This window comes from Halichoeres trimaculatus, unplaced genomic scaffold (genome assembly GCF_033239565.1).
Source record: "Halichoeres trimaculatus isolate MK-OKI-2021-1 unplaced genomic scaffold, fHalTri1.1 fHalTri1_scaffold_13, whole genome shotgun sequence".
In the NCBI taxonomy this organism is placed as follows: Eukaryota; Metazoa; Chordata; class Actinopteri; order Labriformes; family Labridae; genus Halichoeres; species Halichoeres trimaculatus.
Genome location: NW_027437191.1, coordinates 9,273,268 through 9,287,997, shown reverse-complemented (window position 1 = coordinate 9,287,997; position 14,730 = coordinate 9,273,268). Strand labels below are relative to the sequence as shown.

Below are 14,730 nucleotides of genomic sequence, written 5' to 3'. Positions count from 1 at the left end.
CTTCTGCTTTTTGTTTTTTTATTTATTGTCTTTACACATAACGGTAACAGGAGAGTGGGATAAGCGGGACATTACATGCACAAAATATATCAAAACTCTCTCTGAGGAGACGGCCGACTCAGCTGCTGCCTCCTGTCTTTCACACAGCGGTAGATAAGGAAGGGGTGAGAGTGAGGGATCTGTAAAAGTTTGAAGGTTAGAGGTAAAGCCCCTCTGGTGTGCCCTCCTGCTTTTTGTACAGGACGTTTTCCTTGGACTTCTTGAAGTCTTCATTGGTGACTTTCATACGGCGCTCCCGCAGAGCCATGAGGCCGGCTTCTGTGCAGATGGCCTGGAGGACACAGGGAGGACAGGGAGAGGAAAACAAATCAACAACAAGCTACAAGCTTTAATAAATGATTCCTTCACACACTGGATGAACTGATGATGAATGACTGTGGAGGCTCAATCTACTGAAGAGGGGACAAGACGCAGTGATGATGATGATGATGATGTTGTGTTGTCATTCAGTCGGGCTGTGTGTGTTTAGCTTCCTGCTCGACAGGGCAAACTAGTAACACGTGTGAAAGGAAAACAGCTGCCAGGTGAAATGTGGAAAGAGATGATTTGCAGGAACAACCAGGAAAGAAACAGCTGATCTATTTAGTCAAAGTTGATTTTATGAAATAGAGTGGATTTAGAGAGACATGACATAAACTAAATGTAGGTGGATGTGACAGCTAGCTATCAGGCCCTTCAGAAATAGAGCTGTGTGTTGGTGACGTCAGAATCAGGGAGTATGATACACGCCAGGAAACACGGGCAATGATTCCTGGTACTGTGACTGGGTTGGATACAAGCAATGTGATAGGTTCCTGTTTTTAACCAACACTGTGAAAAAATGTGCAACCATAAAAGATCTGGATTCGTAATTATCACAGCCTCTGAAAAATCAAATATCAAAGCACATTTTTTGTTTCACCTGAGCAATAGCTTAACCCTGCAAAGACATAAAACATATCCTGAATTTCCGTTTCGGGATTATTAAAGTAAGTTCCATACAATTCTACAGCATATTTAATACATGAGTTTCAAAGACCTCTATCTCATCAACATGATATACAATTTCCTTCACTTTCTGAAAATTGTATTCTACCACCACTTTTTTTTTCAAGAAAATTATTGCTTATTTTCAAGAGGTTGCAGTAAAATATCTAAATTGTTACTCATTTTTAAAGATAAGTATTTTCTAGATTGAAAGAATGCATATTTACTAAAAACTTTACAAGAAAAGTTGCTAAAAGTGCCCTTTGTGTGAAATGTGACACAAAAAATATATAAGGGTGGGAGAAAAAATTGAATTATAAGGACTCTTTGTATACTTTTTTTTTTTTCAAATTGGATATTTTTGACAAAAAAACATCATCAGATCCCTGTGTATTTTTTTTTTTTTGTGTGGTGGTGGTGGTGGTGGTGGTGGTGGTGGTGGTGGGGGATTTGGCTCCTAAGATAGACTGTAGACATCATAATCATCATCATTCAACTTTTCTACATGTTCTAGTGTTAAAAAAGCAAACTGAAAATCCAAAAAGAAAAAAAATCGTAATTATCAAAAAGAATCCCAATTTAAATCAAATAGGTACCCAAAAAGTTGTAAAAGAATTGAATCAGGAGAAAAGCATATCGCCCCAGCCATAAAAACCTATCATTAATAAAATGATACAGCAATATTTTGGGGGGATTTTGTTAAAATGGTAAATAAGCATCTCAGTTCAATTAAAAAGTTTTTTTTTTTTTTTACATTATTTGATGGGTCAGTTTTTACATGGTAAAAGTTCGCCTAACTCTGTGAGAAAAACTTGATGATGGATAACCAACAACATTTCAGAACTGATAAAGATTCACATATAAAATACATTTGTTGTGATACTTAAGTGTTTACTTTATACAAAAGTGAAATTCATGAGACATTTGCACGCTGAAGATCTCACATTGAAGGTGTCTTTCTGTCAGACTGCCACACGAGGGCAGCAGAGCTGAGTTAATGGTAGCTGAATGTGTTCGGTAAACACCATTACATGTGTTGATGCTACAATAATGAAGAAAACAGTCGGTGTGGCTCTCCCTCAGACAGCTTCACATTGTTTTCTTCTTCCCATTTGGCCACAGAGTGAGCTGGCTCGCTGCCAAACACTCATATAATCAATACGTGGCTGCAGTCAGAAAAGCAGGCCGGGCCAAATGCAGAAAACAGATTGAGTACAGATGCACTTTGATGGGACATAACCCCAACAACGCAGCTTTGTCCTCACTGATACCCCGGTAGAAGGAGCGTAAGAAAACCAAAGAGGAAACATGAACTCAGTGGATCTAATTACTCACCTTCACACAGCTCCTGGACGTTTGAACAGGTAGATTCAGGATTTAACTTTTGAAGTCAGAGAGAAAAGCAGTTTAAGCTGCTAACAGAAGCTCTCATTCTCACCTTGATGTCGGCTCCTGACAAGTCATCTTTAGCCAGAATGAGGTCATCAAGGGTGACATCATCTGCGACTGTCATGCGGCTGGTGTGGATCTGGAAGATCCTCCTTTTAGTCTTCTCGTCGGGCAAAGGAAACTCGATCTTACGGTCAATTCTCCCTGTGGGGGAGAAAAGAAAATCATCATATTACCTACAGAAAGCTCTGTTATTCTCTGACTTTTAACGCAGGAAGTCAATGCAAACATCTTTTCTTCAAACCAGTGTGTTTGTTCACACAGTGCTGCACCATGTGATCAAATCTTAATCATTAGAGGGAGCAATTACTGAAACAGCTTCGTGAAAACAGCTACTTGTTCAATCATCAGAAGTCTGCTTTGATTTAATTTAATGAAGTACCTCCACAAAGGTCAAGGGGTTTATTTGATTTTTAAGGATGGTGAAACTCAGTTTTCACTGACATGAAATCTCACAATGTCTGGATTCATTCCCAAAACCTGCACAGTTCAGCAAACAGAGCTCGATGTCTCGATCTGGACTTTCACTGACCTGGTCTGATGAGGGCTGGGTCCAAGGTTTCTATCCGGTTGGTAGCCATGATAACTTTCACATCTCCCCGAGAGTCGAAGCCGTCCAGTTGGTTGAGCAGCTCCAACATGGTCCTCTGAATCTCCCTCTCTCCTCCAGAGTTCGAGTCATACCTTTAAAAAAACACAAGAAACGTCTGGAAATCCAAATCCAAACACCAAAAACTCATCACATCCAACTGTGAGGGCCCAAAACCAGTCATGCACCTCCTTCTCATTATCTTCTTGTTTTGTTTTTCTTTGTGTGTTAACACCTTCATAAAAACTGACATCTTTTCATTTAGAAACAAAATGCGTTTTAGATTAACTAGAGAAGTTACATTTTCTTGCAGCAGATGCTGAAATAATGAAATGCTGAGGAAGGGCAGAAAATTTAAAAACATTGCATCACTGTATGAAACACACCTCATAAAAAGTAAATATCTGTGTGGTTTCAGCGCTGATGGAACATCTCCATTCATTTTAATGAGGAAAATTTTGTTGAAAAAGTTGAATATTTTGAAAATTATAGGGTTAGAAAAAATACAAAAAAAAGATTACAATAAATACAAGCTCTCATCTCCCGAACAGGCTGAACTGTTTAAAATTTAATTTAGATTTGGTCAAAATTTGAAAGCGGTCAAGTGCCATAAAAACCATGCATAATAATAATACGTTTAATAGAGACACAGAAAAACGATATGTTGAAATGCCGAGTCAGCATTTCAACATCACAATCATTACAAAAACAAAATGATCCTGTATTTGTCATATGCTGTTAATAATTAATCTAAAAAAAGCCCTGATATTTACCAGGCACTGCCAGTTTTCACACTTACTAATCAAACACCTTGTCACCCTCTCCTGAGTCCTCAGCAGGTGACACATCACCTCTGCTTAGGTGCTCTTTCTCACCTTCTCGGTAACAGGGTGATTTTAGCCACGGCTTTTGAAACCAGTCCTTTTGTAATGAGTCAAGTATTTCAGACATTCTTGCAATCAGAAATCATTTCCTTGCATGTTTTGATCGAATGAATCAATTTTCATTGCAAAAAGCAGGACAACATGAGCTTTATTCCCCCCATGCCAACAGACTAAATGTAACTTCACTTGTAACAGAGCTGTTTTGTCCTGTGATCTTTGTTATGTTGGGTCTTGGTCTTTTTTTCTGCCTTGGACTGGTAATGTAGTAAAATGACTTTATTGCCTCTTCATAAATCACTGTCCTGACTTTTATTATCATCACAGTACTTCATGCTGCAATGGAAACAACAGGTGGTTCCTTTAAGAGATGTTCCTGGAACGATCAGTGTCTGTACTCCTGGTCAAAAAGCAGCTGTATATTGTTTTGAGTAGACATCAACGTACCTCTTTGTACCGATGGCGTCAATCTCATCGATGAAGACAATAGATGGTGCGTGTTCCTCTGCCACCCTGAACAGCTCTCTAACCAGCTTGGGCCCGTCTCCCAGGTACTTCTGGATCAGCTCTGAGCCCACCACGCGCAGGAAGGTGGCGGACGTCTGATTGGCTACAGCCTTTGCCAGCAGCGTCTTACCTAAAATATGCAAAATAGAGCAGTTAATACTCAGCCACAAATAAACTTAAATAAAAATATCTCTATTAATGTGCCTCCTGTTAGTGTTTATAAATGTTTCTATTTTATGTCTGTGGTGTCTTTAAAATACTCCAAACTACAATTTCTAAATATTTAAACTGATACACATCGTATCCAACAGAAGACATTTTCAGCTGAAATTCAAAATGTCACTTTTAGTGATTATTTCAGAGAAAGACCTGTGGCTTTTCAATTTCCAGAGGACTGGACAGTTATCCCTGACATTTTCTTTAATATATCCCACACACCTGCCCCATTCTACCTGCTCTTTCTATGGCTTCATTCATAATTACATCAGTTTCAACACTTCATGCACTTTCAAAAAGGTGAGGTCTTATTTGATATGTCTTAGGAACTCATTATATGTGTATAAATGCAGACGCTTTGACAGACACTGTTCTTTCGAGGTCACACTTACACCTCACACAGCTGATTCATATCTTCACAACCAAATAAAAACATAATAACCACACCAATGAGCTAATCTTTTTAATCGATGAGTCACAGTCACATTGTGAAACTGGGGGCAGAGGGCTTTCATCTTTGGCAGTAGCGAGAGGCTGCAGGAGGTTAGTGACAGTCGGTCCCCTTCCTCGCTGTGGTGCCCTTTACAAAACATCCCTGATGGTCAAATGCACTTTGCCAGGGATGTCTAACTGGGGAAGCAACTTCTTCATCTCAATATTACATTAAAAAACCCACAAAACTGCATAGTAATGGCATGAGGCTGGAAAAGAAAAGTTCATGGTGTCTTGATACAGCAAACATTCAGTCAACAAAGATTTCGAAACCTAGACACCAGAGCCTAAAACCTCATCAGCTGAGTATCTATTTCACCAACGTCGAATAGAAAAAAATCCAGAATGCAAGCTGCCTGGTGATATGACGCACAGTCTGATTTTATCTGATCCACTTCCTGTGACCTGAGACTATGTTTGCCAAGTGGTCTCACACATACAAGTTTTTCTGATCAAACCAGCACATTATGACCTGATGATGTATAAAAGTGGAAAGAAGTACAGATTGGTTCACCAAGTGCAAACTTCTGGGTTAAACTAATTTTTGCAAAACAAAAAGGATTTCAAAGTGTGTTTTATACACACCAAATTTCAGGACAAATATCCTGACTTTCTTATGATCAGAAGTTTAATAGTGAGTTCAAAAGTACTTTAATTAGTCTCTCAGTTCTTGCTAATCTTAAAATTTCTTCAGGGAGAATAAACGTTAAAATTAGAGGGACTTAGCCTTCTCAAGGGTTTTGATAGCGTTTTTCAAAAACTCCCGACGACAGTTTGATGGAAACACATACCTGTGCCTGGTGGTCCGTATAGAATGACACCTTTAGGGGGTTTGATGCCCATCTCTTCATAATACTCTGGATGTGTGAGGGGTAACTCCACTGACTCCTGTTTAACACAACAAGAAAAGACAATCAGATCATTAACAAACTCAAACAAATAAATGAACCAACAAGCTTAAATTTCAGAGAAGCATATTTCTGATAATGTTTTTTTTTGAGAGAGAGACACAAAATGCGGTAATGACGCATTGCCCTCTCTTCATCAAACTTCCCTCAACTTCTTTAAGTTACTTTAATTGACAATAATTAATTACATCAGACGTTTAAGTATACCTTTATTTCCTGGATCTGATTGTCCAGTCCTCCAATGTCAGCGTAGGTTTCTTGAGGTGCCTTCTCAACCTTCATAACTGTCACCAAGGGATCAGTGTCGTCCATCAGTACTCCAATCACAGCATGAACCTACAAGTGTTAAATAAAATATGTATTGAACATCTGAGTAAAGCAGTTTTTTCAAGTATTGGTATGACCTTTCCAAAAAAAAACAGTACATATATTTTTCAGCATGGATTCTCATTGACTTATTTCACCTTGTGGTTGAGCAGAACAGAGCAGCCCGGCTCCAGCAGATCTTTATCCACAAACGACAGAATGCTGACGTAGTGCTCTGATCCCACTGAGGTGGAAACGATAGCATGGTTGTCATCGATGATTTCCTCTAGTGTGCCCACAGACATGGGGGTTCCTCGCAGGTCATCCACCTTCGACCTCTCCTCCTGTTAAAAGATGTTCTGGGTTAATTATGGAGGCTAAGATTTGGTCTTTCACAAGTTGAAAGTCAGCTTAAAGTGAGCAACTCAAAGACAAAAAAATATGCAACACACAGCCAATGAGGTACGAATGTAACTGGGCTGACCTCCTGTTTCTCCTCCAGAGGCTTCATTTGCTCCTGGTTTCTGATGAACTCCTCCTCCATCAGTAGATAGTCTTTGATCCGCTCTTGTTTAAGCAGCTTCAGGCGGCACTGAGTGTGAGGGGTGACTGTAAGGAAGAAAGAGGCCACATGTGTCAAGCTCATGTAAAACAGTTATTAAACCATCAGCTTTATCCAAAACTTGCACATTTGAGGCGTATGGTCAATGCTGTATGGGTTGTGATGGAACAAAAAGAGGTTTCACTGGGAATGTCATGAGTGTAACTTATTGACACAGCAGTGAAGGGAGATACCCACTTGCCATGAGTAGTGATGTGTGGGCAGTGGCTGCTAAACAATCCTATCTACAGTGGTGGAAAAAGGGCTTCAGATACTCTTAAAATTACCCTCAAATAATATCATGAAACATTTATGTAAAACCCCTTTTTTGTTTTTAAAAGGTGTGGCTGAATTAGACAGATACAAACACATACAAATGATTTTTTTGTGTGTATTGTTTTCGAAAAGTAATAAAACTAAATTCTTGACAGTTTGAGTATATTCTGTTTTCAACATTGTATCAAAAACAAATAAGAAAGAATGAGTTCAAAAGTGAACAAAAAATCCAGACAAGCCTTTCACATTGTTGAGGGGGAGACACTTTCAAAGGACCGTGACATGAACGGTTACTCATTTGTTCTCCATATTCATTGATTTAATGTCTTAAGCCTCCGACTGTATCCAACTGAAAGACTGCATCTGCACTTCCTGGCTATCCAAGGACCCTCCCAGGCTGAGAATCTGTATCTTCAGGTGTGTTCCCTGCGTTAGGTTTCTTATTTCAGCCATTTTTGTCTCTGGTGAATTTTCAAATGTGCTGGGTATACACAGGCAAGAGCAACAAATATTGTGTCTTTTCATAAAAAGCACAACCTTGATTAGTGGATCTCTGGTACCAAAACGACAAAATACTCAAAATTTCTTATGCATTTATATGAAACCAATTAATTTAATTTTTTTTAGTGAAAGTACGAAAAGAAATTGCACTTGAAGACCTAAGAGTGATTCTTACTGCAATATTTCCCAAATTCATGGGGTGTCCAAAACCTTTTTTTCCACCACTGTATCGGTCTGTGGGGGTGATGATGACCCATGTGATGGGATACAAAACTTATCAGTAGAGGGAATGACAGAGCGGGGTTGATGGGTGAGAGCTCATGCTGCTTGTCAAAACAAGAGTACTTTGCGTTTATCTTAAATGTTCATTTTAGACACACTAAACCAGGCAGTCACTGTTGAGAAGCTTATTAGTGGTGCCAATGTTCTTAATTGTAACTGATCATATTCATCAGCTAGCTTTTTGACAAACACCAACACACAATTTTCTATAACTGTTGCAACTTCCTACTAAAATAAGTGAAAATGATTTGTATCTGATAAGCTCAAAAACAAGGCAGGAGAGCAGTGCAGCAGTGAAAACTGATACACATACAACTTAAAAACTTTGGTTTAACACCAGTCATGCTTTCTGCTGATGAGTCCCTTACCCAAAGGTAGTTTACTAGCAGCATCAGGTCCCTTGGTCTTCTTCTTTTTCTTTCCAACTCTGGTGGGAATTGGAGGCTCATATTTCTTTTTCTTGTCCTTTAAGTCACAAAAAGTAGATTATTATGTATCAGAAATGGTACTGAAAACATACCGACTACGAAGTTAAACAAACACGCAAGTCTTTAACTAAATCATTAATCTTCAAAGTCATATCAATGTTGAAGTTAAATGGATAATTCTAAGAGCTCTAAAAGATTATATTAGTGTTGCAAGAAGCCTGTTGGATGTGTACAAATAATACCATATTTTTATGGTTTGTCAAACAGAAATGAGTTTTTTAAATTCCAAATAATACAATCAAAAGATTTTGTAGAGATATATATTCCACAACTAAAGAAATTTCTGACATATAAAAAGTTCATACTACATAGTTGTTCACAATATTCAAATTTAAAATGAACTTCTCAAACCTATAAGCCAACATAAACGCTACTACAGACAATTAAGTCCAACACTAGCTGACATCAGCAGTGTCATTCTTACCTTGTCATCCTTCTTGCCTCCACCTGGACCGTGGCCTCCGCTCTGGTTTTGACCCTATGGAATATAACACATGTATCTATAAAACTGGAGAGTACACTAATTTTCCTATTCAGTCAGGCCGTTACAAACGACGGTTTCCCATATTTAAGAGCAAGGTGTCTCGATGTTTACAGCCAGGTTAGCTGTGGTAGCCGACACTTACAAAGACCCCTATTTACATGAAATAACTCGTATAAGTAGAGATGTAAACTCCTTGATGTTGCTGAGATCAGCTATGACACAAAATATCACAAAAGTATAAAACATGGGTGTGCACAGTGTGAATGACTTTGCTAACGGAGCTCGAGGAGCGTTTAACGTAAAAGGAAAAAGAAAGCTAACATGGCTAGCCTTTGCTCAGCAGGCTCAAACCTGCTCATATTTACGCTTTAATTCACCAATAAAGACAGACCGTTTACTTAGACTTAACACTAGTGTGAAAATAAATTTCCTAGTACGTGATGACAAGTTTGAATTGTAGTAATATGAATGAAAAACATAAACAGACGAGCCGAAAAGAAAACTGCTTGCTCACTTACCATTGTTAGTCGTCGCTTTGAGATTACGTCACGCGACTACGGGTACTCGACGAGGAAAAAACCACCGACCAAACAAAAACCTGCTCCCTCCTCTCAGCGGAACAGTCCACAAAATACGTTTTCTTTGTGTGTCATATTTTCCAATATTTTTTAAGAGTTCAGCACTTTCAGTGCTTTTAGTGCAAAAGAAACTATTTAAAAAGGGAAAGAAGAGATAGTTAAAGTTATTTCTGTGCATAATAATTACGGACTGAAAAATTGAGGATATAATACCTGCCCCTCTAGTAAACCATTTGTGGTGGAAAAAAATAAGTATATGACATAGTTTGATCTTTATAAAAACATTTTGGCACATTATTGCAAGAGCTATCTGTGTAGCCTGCAATACGCACCTGCAGCTTACAACGCTTACTTGTCATATCTTTTCCAGCAGAAAATCCCTGGAAAAAAATAAAATAAAATAAAACAAACAAACAAAAACATTATGTCACTGGCCAGTCATTATTTCAGTGTACCCCCCCCCCCCCCCCCCCCCCCCCCCCCCCCATTATTTAACATGTTATGTTATGAAATCATAGGATTTAAACCATATTGGACAAAAAAAGCTCTCTGATAAATGACACCAACTCAATTTTCAGATAGCATCTATTACTGCTTACTTGAAACAGGCAAACAGTTGTAGTTGATGTAGGTCTTTAACCTCCTGGCAAATAGCTTCACCATGCTCACTGCCTTTCTCATGTACAAGTGTACAAGTGATATGATCAAAACAGATGAGATATGAATAAATCCACTCCCTATGGAGTTTTACAAGTAGAGAAATAAGTGAAAGAGACTGCAACCATTTTTTTGCACAGTTATATGAACATATATAATTTAGTGTAAACATATATTTGTAATAAAAGCTCTCATGCTTGTTTTTGTGGTGTGCAATATTTCGCACTTCACAAAAACAAGCATGAGAGCTTTTATTACAAATTTCGCACTTATTTTGCACTTCTGCATCAGTTTAATTTCTGACCATCAAGGGTTACAGCTCAGTCGTGACCTGTAAGCTTCACTGTGAAGAGGATAAAAAACACTGCATAAATACAATGGATTAAACACATGGCTCACTTAGCATGTCTGTAATTAGTCTCAAAGGCTTCCTGTAGCTCACAGCCTTGGTTTATGCTGACTTTTTTCCATCCTGCATTACACTCATACAGATGAGACATCTGCATATGTAAAGATGTGGCATGGCCTTCGACAACTGAAATTTGTTTAGTGCACTCACATTCATCATGTTACACAAATAGTTTTCTACTCCTTTCGTTTGCATATTAGAAATAGGCAGAATCATGCATATATTGAATCCCACATGGGTGTTTCAACAGAGTGTGTTTGAAATTGTCTCTAACTCAGTGGTTACTACAGCAGTGTCAGTTACTCTGGGAGTTTTCATGACTCAGAAAAAAAGCTTCAACAAAAGAGCGTTTGTGTGTCTGCATCTGTCAGAGAGTTCACTTGGACCACAGATGTGCATAAGTGCACACACAATCATACTGACAGACAGAAACACACAGGCGTTTGCTCAAAGCTATTATTATCAGTGTAGGCACAAATCTCTAACACAGTCTCATTCTCTGTTGGGATTTTGTGTGTGTGTGTGTGTGCTTCGTCAAGGGATTTGTGTGTGTGGTGTGCATGTGCATCAATATTCTCAGATATTGTCTCCATAGCAAAGAGCGGAGGATGTTGGAGTCAAGATTCAGTTTTATTATTTCAAGGAGCAGAGAGTTAATGGAGAAATTTGTTTCTTTATATCTATTTATTTTTCTTCTCCCCACTTTCAATTTACCGACTCGATGACTGTGTAGAGTTTGACTTTCAGAATTAGTTGTTAAATACAAAAACACAAAAGAAACTTTGATTAATGATTTTTTTAAACTGAAATTCCTTTTATAATTTGAAGGAGAAGCATAATTAAGGACACACTCAAGAACAGTTTAACTCAGTGAGTCAAAGCTGCAGCAATTCATTAAAGCAACTCTTTATCCAATTGTGCACAACATAATTGCAGTTATAATAAAAGCATTTTACCTCTGAAAGTTTGAAGTACTTTTATGGGTCCTCGATTTCAGCCAAAAGGAGAAAAGAAGAATGCTTGTACAACCATAGGGTTTTGTGACTAAAATGACAACTGCTAAAGCTCCTATAAGGTTTTCTTGATTGTGTATGGAACAGGTTGAAAGAGATAATGATGCCACTATATGAACTACAAAAGCAAATGAGACCATCAGCAATGAGAACGACCATTTCTTTACTGTGATTTTCAATGCCTGTAATCATCGGGGGAGGGTTAGGTGTCTGACAGACTGTTTCCAGCATGCTGAAGAAACAGCACTTTCCTGAAATTATCTGCATTGGTCACATATTTCACTGTAAAAAGAAAAGGGTTGGATTTTGGGGGGTATAAAAATGCAACTTACAAATTCATGAGACAAACTAATTCAAGTTATTAGAGCTTCAGCCCTATCCACAGGGTGCACCACAATGGATGCAAACAGAAATTTAAATTATTTATTTCTTTATTTATTTTACAGTTTTTAATTACCAATTGCTTGCAGTTAGCTAAAGCAAATGTTAGCTAAGCTATTTACTTACATTTAAAAGCCATTTTTAGCAAGAACAATATTTTATTAAGCGAGAAATAAAGCTAGGGTCACTGGTTATTCTCTCTTTTACCTGGCAGATCTGGGTTTTGATGGCTTTCTCTCTCTTTTTTTGTAAATGTAAATACGATTGGGCTTAATCAACCATTAGCTAACAGGTACAACTAAAAGACCATCATCTTTCAGATCCTGTGGGGAACAAGATGCTCCATATATTAGTTATTACTAATGTAAAGTGAGCAGCAGTTAACTAAAAGTACTAAAGAGTAAAAATTAATTTATCAATTCTTAAATAATTTATTCATTCAGCTTAAAAAATATTCCCTTTGAGGTAATCCATAGTTAGAGTCATGATTAACTTTCTCTATTTCCTTGACAAAGTGTCAATGTTGGTCTCTTGCTCACTCATCACATGAAATTCAAGCTTTCCTTTAAGGGTAAAAAAAAAAAAATAATAATACAGCTTTTCTCTTGGTATTATTAATAGACCAATTTACTGTCAACATCATCAAAATATGCATGAGCATTTTGGCAATAAAGGCAGGGTTTAGCTCCATTCACTCAGATGAGTTAACGTTCTTTAAACACTAAATTAATACTGTAAACAGCATAAAAATGTCTGATTGTTCTGTAGTCAGTTGTCAGAAACGATACAATATCATTGAGTCAACCTCTATCAAGTTCTGACTGCTACAGCGCTACCGCTGTTTTGAACCAAAGAGTGACTGTGCTAACTGATGACTCCCAGCTGAACATGACACCAGTTATCAGGGTCACACTTCACACTGCAACACCAGTGACGTCTGCAGCTGTCATTAAATGTGTCTCCTTTATCCAACCTCAGGTAACAAGCTTTGACCACAAGTCTCATGAAACCTTGTTTATAAAGGCAGACTCAGCTGTCATTGTGCTCTTTCTGATTTGGGAGGGTTTCTGGTTTATTGACACAAGCTTATGTCTTCATATTTCACAATCGGGTAAGTGTCAGTGGATATTACAATCACAAGCATGGAGTGACTCATTTGTTTAAACTCTTCTCTGGGGTACACGGTGGATTTCTCCACTAGAAACCTCCATCCACTGAATGTTTGTCCACTTGTTAATGTCTTCTATTCACTCACTGATTCCTCATGAACCCATGAGTTGTTTGCTATCCGTCAAATTGGTTTTATTTGGGAAAAAAGTTTGTTTTTTGGTGGTTAACTCCCTTACGTTGCTTCACAAATCTACTTGCACTTCAGTTGCTAAAATGTGCACACAGCTGTAACTGTTAACAAACAGTAAAAAAGTCTACAGATGCAGAAAATACAAGCAGTACCTGCACAAGTTCCTGTATCTTAACTTTCCTGTAGGCATTTTCTTCTCAATCCACCAGGGCCCATAACATGTTGTATGTTTCCTTCAAAATTCTTCCAATGAGCTCCAGCTGTGTTCAAACAGCTCCTGTTAGTTTCTCAGCCGTTTCCCTCTTCAGTCTGCTTCTTTTTTCATCAGTTGCCCCAAATCTACTGTTTTGTGCTGTACAGATCAACAGTGAGTAAAATAACAGGTGAAATCCTTAACTTTATAAATGTGCTGGACTTCTTTCATATCATGAGAAGGATCTGGCCGTCCAATGTTGCTCTTGCTATTTTGAACTAATTACCTTCAAGGGAGTTCTGGCCAATCAGAATCAAGTGTTTGACACAGCTGGCCCATTATTAATGGATCCATGTTGTACTAAGTTTCAGTGAGCAGTTTTGGTGGGTGTTTAGTACCACATGATAGCACTTCACTAAAAGCCTTAAAGTTAGCATTTCAGGTGGCAAGCTAATGCTACATCAGCTTTACTTAACTTTAAATTTGCAAATGTATATTCAATTTTAAACAAAGAAGCTGTGGCTCAGTGGTGAAGCAGGTTGTCCCTTAGTTAGAGGTTACATCTCAGCTCTCACAGTCACATGCCAAAGTTTTATCTGGTAAAACAATGAACCCCAAATGTCTTCTGGTGACACAGTGTGTGGATTTGAATGAGTCCATTATCTTTACTGTTTTTCCCTTTTGGGGTGACATGATGCTGGAGCCTATTGCAGCTGTCACTGGGCAGGCAGCCTGTCTATCACAGGGCTAACATGTAGAGACAGTCAACGATTCACACACACACTCACATCTACAGGCAGTTCAGAGTGAGAGATCACCCTGGTACTAGAAAACGCTCAAACACTCAAATAAGGATGCTACAAGGCCAAGGTGCAGCCCTGTGAGTGATTTCCAAATACAGATGCTCCCCTTCTTTGGCATCTTCTTCCATTAGTGTGTGAATGTGGTGAGTTGAATAAAAGAGCTCTAACACTAGAAAAAGTGCTTTGGTGGTAGAAGTCCATATACTATTCATCATTTAGAAGCTATAAATAAACGCTGTGGTCCAAACTGTAAAAAAAACCTTTAATACGTGCCTACTGCTCACCTCTTTAGCATGCTAACAAATCCAGGCCTGACAGTCCATCATGGTAACTGGTTTCGCCTTCAAATAACTATTTGAAGGAGGGATTTAGCACATCCTTTTCTTTCTT

The 14,730-nt window shown here is 38.3% G+C and overlaps 1 protein-coding gene across 1 annotated transcript; it reads right to left on the bottom strand.

The window, feature by feature from the left end:
- LOC141802160 (26S proteasome regulatory subunit 4) lies at positions 1 to 9,586 on the bottom strand. Its single transcript, XM_074685634.1, has 11 exons — positions 9,525 to 9,586; positions 8,947 to 9,000; positions 8,403 to 8,499; positions 6,859 to 6,983; positions 6,533 to 6,718; positions 6,276 to 6,404; positions 5,952 to 6,048; positions 4,393 to 4,582; positions 3,008 to 3,159; positions 2,465 to 2,619; positions 1 to 331 (listed from the first exon to the last, which is right to left on the bottom strand). Exons 1-11 carry the CDS (start codon positions 9,525 to 9,527, stop codon positions 197 to 199), a joined length of 1,323 nt encoding a protein of 440 aa, XP_074541735.1. The 5' UTR covers positions 9,528 to 9,586; the 3' UTR covers positions 1 to 196.
- Between the last annotated feature and the right edge of the window lie 5,144 nt (positions 9,587 to 14,730).

What these genes read in the sequence shown, in the direction of transcription:
- LOC141802160 (XM_074685634.1), bottom strand. An exon ending in ATACGGACCACCAGGCACAG is followed by an intron (nt 4,583 to 5,951) that starts GTATGTGTTTCC and finishes TGCATATTTTAG; the next exon opens with GTAAGACGCTGCTGGCAAAG. An exon ending in GACGCCATCGGTACAAAGAG is followed by an intron (nt 3,160 to 4,392) that starts GTACGTTGATGT and finishes GTTTTTTTAAAG; the next exon opens with GTATGACTCGAACTCTGGAG.